Source organism: Protopterus annectens, chromosome 4.part0 (assembly GCF_019279795.1).
Source record: "Protopterus annectens isolate FY-2018-M chromosome 4.part0, PAN1.0, whole genome shotgun sequence".
In the NCBI taxonomy this organism is placed as follows: domain Eukaryota; kingdom Metazoa; phylum Chordata; order Ceratodontiformes; family Protopteridae; genus Protopterus; species Protopterus annectens.
The window spans coordinates 701,356,568-701,370,486 of NC_056733.1; the positions used below are offsets into that span (position 1 = coordinate 701,356,568).

A 13,919-nucleotide genomic window follows, 5' to 3' on the forward strand; every position below is an offset into this window, starting at 1 on the left:
TGACCTGAGACATACCTCCCTGGACTACATGAAAAGAGACATAGAGGAGCTCTCTGAGCATGTAGCCCAGACCGGTATGACCCTGACCTTGAGTAGCATCTTACCGTCACCAAGAATGATGCCACAATATGAAGACAAGATGATCAATTTCAAAAATTGGCTTAAGTATTGGTGTCATTCAAAGGGGATCCAATGCCTGTCCACCTGGGATGACATGCTCGACAAGCCACGATGCTTCGCTAGGGACGGCTTGCACCTGTCACCCCTGGGCTTTCGGATATTGGCAAAGGCTCTTGTCACCCCCATAGTGCCTTTTTTAGGCAAGGCTCAAAAGACAAACCCACCTCCAGAGGTATCACAAGGGATAAGAAACTAAGAGTAATGCTACTCAACACCAGAAGTCTAAACCTCAAGATGCACGCACTCTAAACTCTTCTTAGCATGGAGAACATCAATATCTGTGCAGTAACAGAAACCTGGTTCAAGGCTCCCGAGAGCACCCCAGCACTACCAGGTTATACCTCATACCATGTTTTTCGGCCCCAAAACTTGGACGGAACCACAAAAGGAGGGGGGAGTATCAATATTCATCAAAGATACCCACACCTCCAGGTTGGTGGCACAGCACGAAGCATCAGAGACTATCCATGTGCAACTAACAGTGCCTTCCAGTTTATAGCCTGCTACAGACCACCCTCCCAAACCCAGGAACCCCACTAAGCCTTCCTGAGAACACTAGAAAATATGAAGGTCTCTCCAAACACCATTATATTGGGTGACTTCCACTACCCTAACATAGACTGGGAGCATTACTCTAGCTCCAACACCCTAGCCCAAAGGTTCCTAGAATTTAAAAACTCAAATGCTATGGAACAACTTGTTGCCTCTCCCACAAGAGGGGAAAACATACTGGACCTGATCATCATCAACATGGGGACTCTGTGCTCCAGACCATAAGTGTATCCCTCACTGGTAAGATCAGACCATAAACTAATCTCACTAGATATTCACATCCCGACCCCAGCCCATGCCCAGAAAACCACAGTGAAAAACTTCTCTAAAGCAAATTTTACACTCCTCAAAACCAAGGTGGAATCCTTCAAAGCCCCTGGGCCTGTGGAAAATATGGTCCAGACCACAGAATCCTTTATAAACGCATTCTATGAACACCTTCAGGAATGCATGGATCATGCAATCCCAAATAAAACCAAGACCCAATCCTCCAAAGTTAGGCGTCCTGTCTGGTGGACCCTAGCCATAAACAAACTATACAATAGAAGGAGGAAGCTATTACATGATAGGGCAAAATCCCAAAAAGGGAAGGCACCTCTGATCAGTATTAGCAAAAAACTATGGGCGCTCATAAAATCGTCTAAGGCCAGCTTCGAGAGAAAAATTGCACAGGACACTAAGGATAATCACAAGGCTTTCTTTAGTTATGTTAGGAACCTGGGTGGGAATTCCCAGATATGCTCAGAATTAGTCCAAAATGACAAAAAATACACCAAACCCACAGACGTTGCCAACATCCTAGCTGACAGGTTCAGTGCAAACGTCTCCCCCCCTTTCCCACCAAAAGGGCAAATATCTATCCCAGCAGAGTGCTGCCCCCCTGACATCTCAGATGCTCAGGTAAGAGCCGCCCTCTCCAAAGCAAAAAACACAGCATCAATAGGATCAGACGGTGTCCTGGGCTGCGTCCTACATTAACTCCAAGAAGAACTAAACCCAAACATAAAACTACTGTTCAATCTCAGCCTTACTACAGGATGTGTACCCAAAGAGTGGCGTACAGCAACAGTGGTCCTCTGCACAAAGGTGGTGCCTCAATGGATCCTGGAAACTATCGCCCCATAAGCTTGACTAGCTTGGTCTGCAAAGCTATGGAAAAGGATCATCATGGACCTCATAAATAAAGATATTGGGGACCTACAGACACTGGATCCTACCCAGTTCGGCTTTGTTAAGGGCAGATCCTGCCTCTTAAACCTGGTCAATTTCTTTGAAACAGTCACCAAGGCCATTGACGAGGGGAAGGTGGTCCACACAGCCTACCTGGACCTTGCAAAACCCTTCGATACAATACCCCACTCAGGCATTATAGATAAGCTCACCAGCTTAAATATAAACCCCTATGTCACTAGATGGGTTGCAAACTGGCTCAAGGACAGAACCCACATGGTTAGAATTGCTGGAGCCATGTCAGACTCCAAACCAGTTACAAGTGGCATCCCACAAGGCTCAGCCCTGGGACCTCTCTTGTTCGTTATATATTTCTTGGAGGTACAGGCTAACACGGAAGGACTGTGGCTGACCAAGTTCGCAGGTGACTGCAAAGTGGGTGCCATAATTGACTCTCCAGCTGACACAAGCATCCTACAAAAGGGCCTCATAGAAACAGACAACTGGTGCCAGAGCCATGGCCTCAAGCTAAACACCAAAAAGTGTATAGTCATCCCCTTTGGCAAAAACAAAGTGCCCACAAATTACCACATAGGTGGTAATCCATTAAGTACAGAAGAAGTAATTAGGGACCTGGGGACCCAAGTTGATAGCAATCTCTCATTTGACAACCACGTGGCCAAAGTGGTTAGAAAAACATTTTATATAGCCCACCTTATTATGAAGGGATTCACATCTAGATCAGGGGATGTCATCGTGCCTCTTTACTCATCCCTCATCAGGCCCATAATTGAGTACAATGCCCCTTTTGGGATGTACCTTACCAGACACCTGCAGCAACTGGAAAGACCCCAAAAGTACCTCACCAAGAGGATCAAAGGGCTCAAACAGATGCCATATGCTGCCCGTTTAAAAAACTCCAGCTCTACTCAGTGGCATACCGCCTGCTCAGAGGCGATCTGTGCCTGACGTATAAAGCCATGTCCAACCCGAAATTAATGGACATGCTGCACCTCAGAAAATCCAAATCCCATTGAGCTACGCGTTCAAGAGACTTGAACCTCAGCACTGAAATAAATAGGACATGCTGGAGGTACAGATTCATAACCCAGAGGCTCCCTTCACTCTGGAATAAAATCCCAGTCCAGGTTAGGCAGAGTCCCTCATTGACTCTCTTCAAGAGGAATCTTGATGAGTGGATGGGAGACAGTAGGTTTACCCCGGGTATCACTTCTGTGTCACTGTTAGACAGAGGCACAGTATACTAACCTCGTAAAAGGGCATAACAAAATTCATTTAAAATGGGTGGCGAAAGCCAAACACACTCTGGCTAGGTTTATAAATGCCCTAGGGCAGATAGCCTAGTATGAACCTATGAACCTATAAATAAGGAGGGGGTTTGTAGCCATCTTTATCCTCAACACCAATCAGCTGCACATACCATAACAGTGTCACAGACTAAAATGCAACCGAGTGGTGAAATGACCTTACAAATGCTTCCAACTATCCCACTTACCACACATTAGCCCACAGTGCCTTTTGGGCATTGTACAACAGACACTAGACAGGGGTTCCTGGTGGTCAAGACTGTCCAATGTAGTAATCCAGGCCTGTGGGGGTAACAAGTCATACAGCCATTATGTACAGAACATTCTTTAAAACAACTATTACCTCATGTTCGCCTTTTGTTTTAAAAACATCAGGCTTATGTGCAAGCAGAAGACCCATTAAGAATTATGAAAGCCCACTCCACACTTAACACACTGCACTGCCAAAGAGGAGAAACAATGTTAACCACAGACTAGAATAGAGTTCAGGGGCACGTCTATATCAAGTAGCATCTATACGTTATAGGGCTTCAGCAAGAGTCAATGACAGGTATAGCTGTACAGTACAGTACAGTACAGTACAGTACATATGAACCTGAAGCACAGTGACACAGTACACATGTACCTTAACAACACACTGCTGACAAAGACCAACCATGGAGGTCTTCCATTACCCATTATGATACTTTGATTTTTTTTCTTTGGGCATTAATGCCCTTTTACACATAAATATTAGTGTACACTGCAGGTCTGTTCTATCCCCCTGTAGCTCTATGACTGATGTGACTTTAGGTGTACTTAGAGACACAAGCGATAGCTGCTGTACTGTAGCAGTGGTGTACACAGGTCATGGTATGCAGTTACACAGTGGATCGTGCTTAAACTATATTAAACACACATATTCATCACATGCCCTGTTCAAATTGCATGCATTACCACAGTGTACATCCCATTTATGGGACTGAACTCGTTGTTAATAAGTATAGTAGGCCAACATTTAGGTCTATCTCTGCCTAGCAAACTATGTTCTAACGTTTGTCTCCAAGTTAATGACAAAGTATGCCTGTTTTGTTCAGCCTTCTTCAGTTTAAAGTTTCAGAGTGTTACCATGAAACCACTGCCAAGAAATGCAAGACCTCTGTGTTACAATTTGTAGGACAAATACAAGGAGAACAAAAATGATTGAATGGTATAAACATCCACCTCTCTCAGGCTGACTCACACTGTGTCGTGTGAAAGGGCTGTAGCAAAGGCTATAACTTCTAGGCTGAATATTTAGAAATGCAGAAATCAGACTCCACTATACAGAGTACTGACAATACCTCACTTGGAATGTACTGGAATGCCATGTACAGTTAGGATAAGACGCTTACTGTATTCAAAGGTACTATAATGCTGGACCCCGCTGTTCTGTACTCATAGCCCACACAGTCAGCCCCCTCAGTAGATCCTGCTGCCCTGTGCACACAGCCAGCCCCCTCAGTAGATCTTGCTGCCCTGTGCACACAGCCAGCCCCATCAGTAAATCCTGCTGCCCTGTGCACACAGCCAGCACCCCAACCCAATATGGACCCTGTTGTCCTGTGCACACAGCCAGCACCCCCCCACAATGCACCCTGCTGTCCTGTGCACACAACCAGCACCCACAATGGCCCTGCTGCTTTGTATTAAAAGCAGACCATGATGCTGGCCCCTGCTATTCTATACTCAGAGCCCTCTGTAACTTTGGGCCCTTCTGCTCTGTAAACAGGGCCCACCACCACAATGGATTCTGCTGTAGTGTTTAAAAGAGCTCATCTCAAGAGTGGATCTTGCTGTTCTGTACTTGACACCCCCCCCCCCACTAGATCCTCAGGTGCTATGCATGAAGCCCACTCCCACACTAGACATTTCTGCTCTATATATGCAGCCCATCCCTACACTGAATCTTGTTGCTGTGTACACACAGGCTGCCACCACATTGGATTTTACTGTTGTGTATGTAAAGCCCTCAACAGCATAAGTATAACAGACTAAATGTGACTCCATCTATTAGCAATAGTAAGAAGGCAGCTCTTTTTCAAATCAAGAACACCATTGACAGTGTTCAGTATTGTCTAACAGTGAGTACATTTAACACATCATGTCATTCAGGGCTGTCATAGCCACACCGGAAGACATAAAGACCTGTTTATTGAATCAGTTCAGAGCCCATAATTCACTGTTCAGTGAAAGAAGGGTAATTTTTTTCTCCCTTCTAGCTACGCCTTCCTCTTCTATCCCCATAATGTATCAGATACCTCACCTTGGCTGCTGATTATGTAAAGTCTTCAGGAATGATTGATCTTTGTCCACTATGAGGCAGAATGTTTATGTCAAGTGGTACCCCCAGAAATTGACGACAATCTTTGAACTTTTAGATGGGCTAAGTACTGGGTGGAATTTGAAGAGCCCTCACTTAAAATGTCATAGAAAGTGACCACTGTTTGGCAAACTACCTGAAAGAGTTTGATCACACCACTCATACTACTGTCCCATGAAATTTAATCTGCATGGCAGAAGTTTAAGACTCTGTTAAAGCAGAGAGTGTGTGTGTGTGTGTGTGTGTGTGTGTGTGTGTGTGTGTGTGTGTGTGTGTGTGTGTGTGTGTGTGTGTGTGTGTGTGTGTGTGTATACGCAAGTGTTATGGGCTATTGAAGAAGTGCACTTTCTTGCATTTTTTAAACTACAAATTTGAAATGTAAATAGCTAAAGAATACTATTTTTTCTTATTATTTTGACTGAAGAACACACTTTACCAGAGGTGGACAGCCACAGGACTACTCCACTTTAAAGAGATTTTTTTTTGCAGAAAATATATCACAACTACAAAGAAGAAGACAGAAGTTTGGCTGCAATTAAGGAAGGCTTGCCAAAAAACATAGATCTCAGAATTGTGGCATTTAGCAAGGCAAACCTCAGGCATACTGTGGAAGTCTTGAGAAGCAAGCTTCTTTGCAGACATACAGTTTTTCTTTGCCTTGTCTAAAGCACTACATAAAATTTCAACAACAGAATATTTGTGAGTAGCTGGCATTACAAAGATGGCAAAGGATGGAAAAAAGGGGTAGAAGGTGTGAGTGATGGTCTGCCTTTAATTCAAGACCATGTAACGAAAGTGTCTATAATAACTTCATGAGCGAATGTTAAGAAAAGCTATATGATTATAATAGGGATGCTACTGCTAGCACTCCTTTGGATACTTCATAAAATTATGCTAAAACAAATAAACAAATACACAAACAAGCTACTTCTCCACACAGTCTCTTATGTATTCCCCCCTTTGAGGCTGGAAAGGAACTTTCAAATTTGGTTTATTGATGAGGCTTATAATGATCTGTAGATCGAATGCTTGGTATTCTCTTATTAACCAAATTAAACAGCTATACGTACACCTCTTGTAAGCAGTGCTTTACTTCATACTGTGTTAGTCTAAGATGGACAATGTTAAAATGCAGAGTTAGCAGACAGGAGACAATAAAAGGTCTTTAGGCTATCTAACTCTGGTTGACTAATGATTATACAACAGAATGTATGAGCCATCCATCATGTCTCTGCTCTTATTTGTCAAGTAAGTCCCTTCCACATTACTCCGACACACCAAAGGGTAATAAATCCGCAAACACTTTTCTTCACACTGCTGCTCTATTCACCTGCATAAGTTCAGAATAAGCCACCAGATCAGCTATGGAAATCTCTTCTCCAGCGATGAAGGCCTTATCCTGTAGAAATTTACTCTCAAACTCCTTCAGAGTATCATTAAGGGTCTCCACAGCTGTGTCTATCTTTTCTGCAGGGCAGGATATATTAAAATTCTTAGGAATCATAACCTAAAAGGAAGAAGAGAAGCAGAAGAGAGTGTGCAAAAAAGAAAAATAACTATTTAAAGATACTGCAGTACAAAATCACATTGTACATGTGCTGAAGACAGTACATTGACAATTAATCAAACAAGCAAATTAATTAATCAAATTATACCCAGTCTACAAGGAAGGAACAGTTCCGACTTTAACTTTGAAGCAGGTATCATACCTATTCAGATTGACAATGTATTGCATGTTTCACCTTCCACTCTCATAAGTTAGATAATGCTTCACTGCATTCTGTAAAAAAATAGGCTGCAGAAAATGCCAACATTTAATTAATGCTACAACACACTACTAAAGAAAGACATTTTGAAGTTACAGTGGTTTTGTTTAAAGAAAAAATGGAAGAGTCTGTAAATGTTGTAGTGAGGAAGTATTCAGTGTAGAAAGGGAAAGACATTCGGTGAGATCCTACTCTGTGTCCTAATTTATCAATCACACTACATATGTTACCAATATTTATTATTCAAAGAAATTATTGTGCAAGCTAACCTTTCTGGAACCTGCTTTTTCTGTATTCATTTTCATAAAAGGAGTTAAAAATGTCTTCATTATGAAACAAATTGTTAAAATGATTTACGCTATGTGTTTACAAAGACATGCTCAGAACTCTGGTAACACTTCAGTAATGTTGTTCTAGATGTTTTACAGCCAAAAAAGTTTTTTTTTCATAATCCCAATATGCATTCAGATTTAAAGGAAACATTTTCTGTACCACTCACTGTGATACAGTGTCTTTAATATAACATGCTCACAACACAGAATAAAATGCTTAAAATGTTGCATTTTCTGGAATACTGTTAAAATTTTGCAGATGAAACTTTATTCCACAAAGCTCATTTTTGGGCATAGTGTAAGTCTATATAAACTTCTATACAAACTTAAAAAGTTTAACAATTTGTTCACTTGTCCTACATACAGATCATGACAAGAGCTGAAGCGCCTGCGAGACGCCAGTTAATGTTCTACACAACATCTATGTATGAGACATGTTATTCTGCAGAGCACACGGAGCACAGGTCAGAGCACAACAGGGCTGACAGTGGAATGAGTCGCAATCTACAGCCCACTGAGACTATTTACCCAGTACAGATTAATTGCAAGTCTGACAATGGACGTGTCAAATCCTAGCTAAATGAAAAAATGGATCTTTTAAAACCACATGTACACTCAGAGCTTCCATAATGCATGTGGTTTTACATCTAAAGGTACTCGTAGCCCAGAAGTACCAAGCACTCAGAGCTTCCATAATGCGTGTTTTACATCTAAAGGTACGCGTAGCCCAAAAGTACCAAGCATTTCATCTAAAAGTTCTGTTGGGAGTTTATTTACTGCATTTAATTTGCATTACTGTCAACCAGCTGTGATATCAAAAGGTCAAATGGGTACTATGGCTATGCAAACCTGCAGTCTCGTCTGCATCCTTCCCATAGGAAATGGCCTCCTTACATTCTGCAGTATGTACTCACTGCACAGCTTCTCACACTTCATTCCCTTGTGCAGGAAGCTGTGGCACAGAATAAACATGACATCATTGATTGTATAATTTACATTTATTTGTCGTTCTTGACTGGGAAAATCCAACTGGGCAGAGCCCATTTTCAGTAAAGGCCCTAGGGGGAAAAAGCTCCATCATAGAACATTTATATTCAGTGAAATTCAGACAGAATGGACAGAAGCTGCATTTTCACAAGATAGGATAAATGATTTCATCTAGCAAAAAGGGAAAACAGACTACTTTTTTGGGATGCATATGGGCATACAGATATGGAAGCGGACACTGTTTGTAGAAAGCAAGATAAGCTGCGAGTGTCTAACAGTTATTTTATTCACACTGTGTTCTGCCAAGTGGGCATGCTGCACTCCAGGAAAAATGCATCTATTCTTATGTGCAACCAAAGATCACAGTATGTTGCTGTTATGCAAGCAAATAAGAAATTATTTTTCTTTATGAGACAGCTAATAGCATGGCAGCTGTAGTAATCTGTGCATATTACATATCTCTGTCAGAGGAAAACATGAATTTTTACGGGTCTGCATCAGTTGATACAGGATCTAAATACACCAATATTGCATTTTTAATTATTCCATGCAGCAACTTTCAATGGCAGAAGAGATACGTTTTGCACCTAAAGCAACAAACAGGGGCAAACACCATTACTGACATACACTTTCCTGTCTTTAATTTGGCAAACAACAGTCTTGCGTTAAAATTATATTGCAATACAATAAAATGAAAAAGTCAAACACGGATTTGTTCCTGAATGATACACAAACCACATACAGCCTATTTTGTTTTACATTAGGAAGGTTTGTGGCATGCACTGTGGTGGCAGGACAGGTAGCTTTCATCCTTCTAAGTTGGGAACTGCTGATTGAGAGCCCAGTGTCTGTTATTCTTAAAGTGTATTAGTTCTGGTTTAAGCACTTGGGCTTCAGACCAGTTATTTTACATTAAGAAGGTTCGTGGTCTGCACTCTTGTGGGAGAAGAGGCTGGACTCTGCCCTTCTGAGCTGGGAATTTCTGGTTAAAGGTTTATAGTGCCTGAATATTTGAACTGTATCTTACTGAAATTGGTACACCTTGTTTGCTGTAGCATAGACTAGATCCAGGCCTGCTGAATCTAGCTTGGTTTATATGCTTGTTGTTTGTTTGCTTGTTATTTCCCTGGAACGCTAATTCAACCTAATACGCGGCTTCTCAGCGCTTCTGTGGATCACTAGTGATATCTGCATTGCTTACTGTACTTATTTCCTTGTTTCACTTGAAAGAAAGTTTCTGTTTGTCGTTTTTGCATTTAAGTTACCTGTAACACATTGCACTTAAGTTACCAGGCACTTGCTCACTAAAGCAATTATATAAGTCAGCACTAAAAATTAAAAGCGCTACACCCTCACTCACCACTGGCCCTTGTTTTCAATTATTAAGGAATTCCCAATATTATTCTAGCATGTCCAAAGGTCAGTTGTCAATCTCCTCTCTGGTCCAGCTGGTGAATCTAGGATTCTTGAGGCAATGTTACAACTGCCTCATGTACACAGACAAACCTCTCCTCCTCCCAACAAATTCCAACACATGTGAGAGATGCAACCATATAGCCAAACTGGAGGCAAAGCTCTCTCAACTCAGTACTGGCATAACCAGTCAGGAGGAGAAGGAAACCACACTCACTACAATTCCAGTCTCACATAGACCTACCACGACAGCAAACCAAACACATAATCACACAAAAACATACTCGGAGGCTCTAAATAAAGATCTGCCTAAGCAGCAGAGACCTCCAAAGCAGACACCCAAGCAACCGTTACCCCAAAACAAAACACGTGCAACACATACCTCACAAAGCCAGTGTGCCGAACAGTCACAGCCCTTAAGACTAAACAACACACCTGATACACTTGTAATAGGTGACTCTATAGTCAGGCACACTGACATCCCGCTCACCAGGCTGAACAAGGAGAGGGTCACGGTGAGTAGCCTGTCGGGTGCTAGGATCCGCCACATAACACAAGCACTCAGGTCACTCCAAGGCAAGTACAAATATGACTCAGTCATTGTCCATGCTGGTGTGAATGACCTGAGATGTACCTCCCTGTACTACATGAAAAGAGACATAAAGGAGCTCTCTGAGCATGTAGCCCAGGCCGGTATGACCCTGACCTTGAGTAGCATCTTACCTTCATCAAGAATAATGCCACAATATGAAGACAAGGTGATCAATTTCAACAATTGGCTTAAGTACTGGTGTCATTCAAAGTGGATCCAATGCCTGTCAGCTTGGGATGATATGCTCGACAAGCCACGATGCTTCGCTAGGGACGGCTTGCACCTGTCACCCCTGGGCTTTCGGATATTGGCAAAGGCTCTTGCCACCCCCATAGTGCCTTTTTTAGGCAAGGCTCAAAAGACAAACCCACCTCCATAGGTATCACAAGGGATAAGAAACTAAGAGCAATGCTACTCAACGCCAGAAGTCTAAACCTCAAGATGCACGCACTCGAAACTTTCCTTAGCATGGAGAACATCGATATCTTTGCAGTAACAGAAACCTGGTTCAGGGCTCCCGGAAGCACCCCAGCACTACCAGGTTATACCACATACCATGCTTTTCGGCCCCAAAACTTGGACCGAACCACAAAAGGAGGGGGAGTATCGATATTCATCAAAGATACCCACACCTCCAGGTTGGTGGCAAAGCACGAAGCATCAGAGACTATCCATGTGCAACTAACAGTGGGTAAAACTGCCTTCCAGTTTATAGCCTGCTACAGACCACCCTCCCAAACCCAGGAACCCCACTCGGCCTTCCTGAGAACACTGGAAAATATGAAGGTCTCTCCAAACACCATTATATTGGGCGACTTCAACTACCCAAACATAGACTGGGAGCATTACTCTAGCTCCAACACCCTAGCCCAAAGGTTCCTAGAATTTATAAACTCAAATGCGATGGAACAACTTGTTACCACTCCCACAAGAGGGGAAAACATACTGGACCTGATCATCACCAACATGGGGACTCTATGCTCCAGACCAGTAGTGTATCCCTCACTGGTAAGATCAGACCATAAACTAATCTCACTGGATATTCACATCCCGACCCCTCCCCCTGCCCAGAAAACCACAGTGAAAAACTTCTCTAAAGCAAATTTCGCACTCCTCAAAACCGAGGAGGAATCCTTCAAAGCCCCCGGGCCTGTGGAAAATATGGCCCAGACCACAGATTCATTTATAAACACATTCTATGAACACCTTCAGGAATGTATGGATCATGCGATCCCAAATAAAACCAAGACCCAATCCTCCAAAGGCAGACGTCCTGTCTGGTGGACCCCAGCCATAAACAAACTATACAACAGAAGGAGGAAGCTACTAAATGATAGAGCAAAATCCCAAAAAGGGAAGGCATCACTGATCAGTATTAGCAAAAAACTACGGGCACTCATAAAATTGTCTAAGGCCAGCTTCGAGAGAAAAACTGCACAGGACACTTAGGATAATCACACGGCTCTCTTTAGTTATGTTAGGAACCTGGGTGGTAATTCCCAGATATGCTCAGAATTAGTCCAAAATGAAAAAAATACACTGAACAAAGAGACATTGCTGACATCCTTGCTGACAGGTTCAGTGCAAACTCCCCCCCCCACCAAAAGGGCAAATATCTATCCCAGCAGAGAGCTGCCCCCCTGACATCTCAGATGCTCAGGTAAGAGCCGCCCTCTCCAAAGCAAAAAACACAGCATCAATGGGACCAGATGGTGTCCCGGGCTGCGTCCTACATGAACTCCAAGAAGAGCTAAACCCAAACATAAAACTACTGTTCAATCTCAGCCTTACCACAGGATATGTGCCCAAAGAGTGGCGTACAGCAACAGTGGTCCCTCTCCATAAAGGTGGTGCCTCAACGGATCCTGGAAACTATCGCCCCATAAGCTTGACTAGCTTGGTCTGCAAGGCTATGGAAAGGATCATCATAGACCTCATAAATAAAGATATTGGGGACCTACAGACACTGGATCCTACCCAGTTTGGCTTTGTTAAGAGCAGATCCTGCCTCTTAAACCTGGTTGATTTCTTTGAAACAGTCAGCAAGGCCATTGACGATGGGAAGGTCGTCCACAGAGCCTACCTGGACCTCACAAAAGCCTTCGCTACAATACCCCACTCGGGCATTATAGATAAGCTCACCAGCTTAAATATAAACCCCTATGTCACTAGATGGATTGCAAACTGGCTCAAGGACAGAACCCACATGGTTAGAATTGCTGGAGCCATGTCAGACTCCAAACCAGTTACAAGTGGTGTCCCACAAGGCTCAGTCCTGGGACCTCTCTTGCTCGGTATATATTTCTCAGAGGTACAGGCCAACACGGAAGGACTGTGGCTGACCAAGTTTGCAGATGACTGCAAACTGGGCGCCATAATCGACTCTCCAGCCGACACAAGCATCCTCCAAAAGGGCCTCATAGAAACAGACAACTGGTGCCATAGCCATGGCCTGAAGCTAAATGCCAAAAAGTGTATAGTCATCCCCTTTGGCAAAAACAAAGTGCCCACAAATTACCACATAGGTGGTAATCCATTAAGTACAGAAGAAGTAATTAGGGACCTGGGGACCCACATTGATAGCAATCTCTCATTTGACAACCACGTGGCCAAAGTGGTTAGAAAAACATTTTATATAGCCCACCTAATCATGAAGGGATTCACATCTAGATCAGGAGAGGTCATTGTGCCTCTTTACTCATCCCTCATCAGGCCCATAATTGAGTACAATGCCCCTTTTGGGATGTACCTTACCAGACACCTGCAGCAACTGGAAAGACCCCAAAAGTACCTCACCAAGAGGATCAAAGGGCTCAAACAGATGCCATATGCTGCCCGGTTAAAGAAACTCCAGATCTACTCAGTGGCAACCGCCTGTTCAGAGGCAATCTGTGCCTGACGTATAAAGCCATGTCCAACCCGGAATTAATGGACATGCTGCACCTCAGAAAATCCAAATCTCATCGAGCTATGCGCTTGAGAGACTTGAACCTCAGCACTGAAATAAATAGGACATGCTGGAGGGACAGATTCATAACCCAGAGGCTCCTTTCACTCTGGAATAAAATCCCAGTCCAGGTTAGGCAGAGTCCCTCATTGACTCTCTTCAAGAGGAATCTTGATGAGTGGATGGGAGATCGTAGGTTTACCCCAGGTATCACTTCTGTGTCACTGTTAGACAGAGGCGCAGTATACTAACCTCGAAAAAGGGCATAGCAAAATAAATTTAAAATGGGTGGTGAAAGCCAAACACATTCC

At 43.2% G+C, this 13,919-nt stretch overlaps 1 protein-coding gene across 1 annotated transcript in view; it reads right to left on the reverse strand.

Moving 5' to 3' along the window:
• The window catches only part of LOC122799542 (glutathione S-transferase theta-3-like), a 128,329-nt gene that overhangs the window by 17,297 nt on the left and 97,113 nt on the right, over positions 1 to 13,919 (reverse strand). Inside the window, exon 4 of the mRNA XM_044068672.1 lies at positions 6,902 to 7,078. Within this exon, the coding sequence (XP_043924607.1) occupies positions 6,902 to 7,078 (177 nt within the window). The remainder of the gene's footprint in view (positions 1 to 6,901; positions 7,079 to 13,919) is intronic.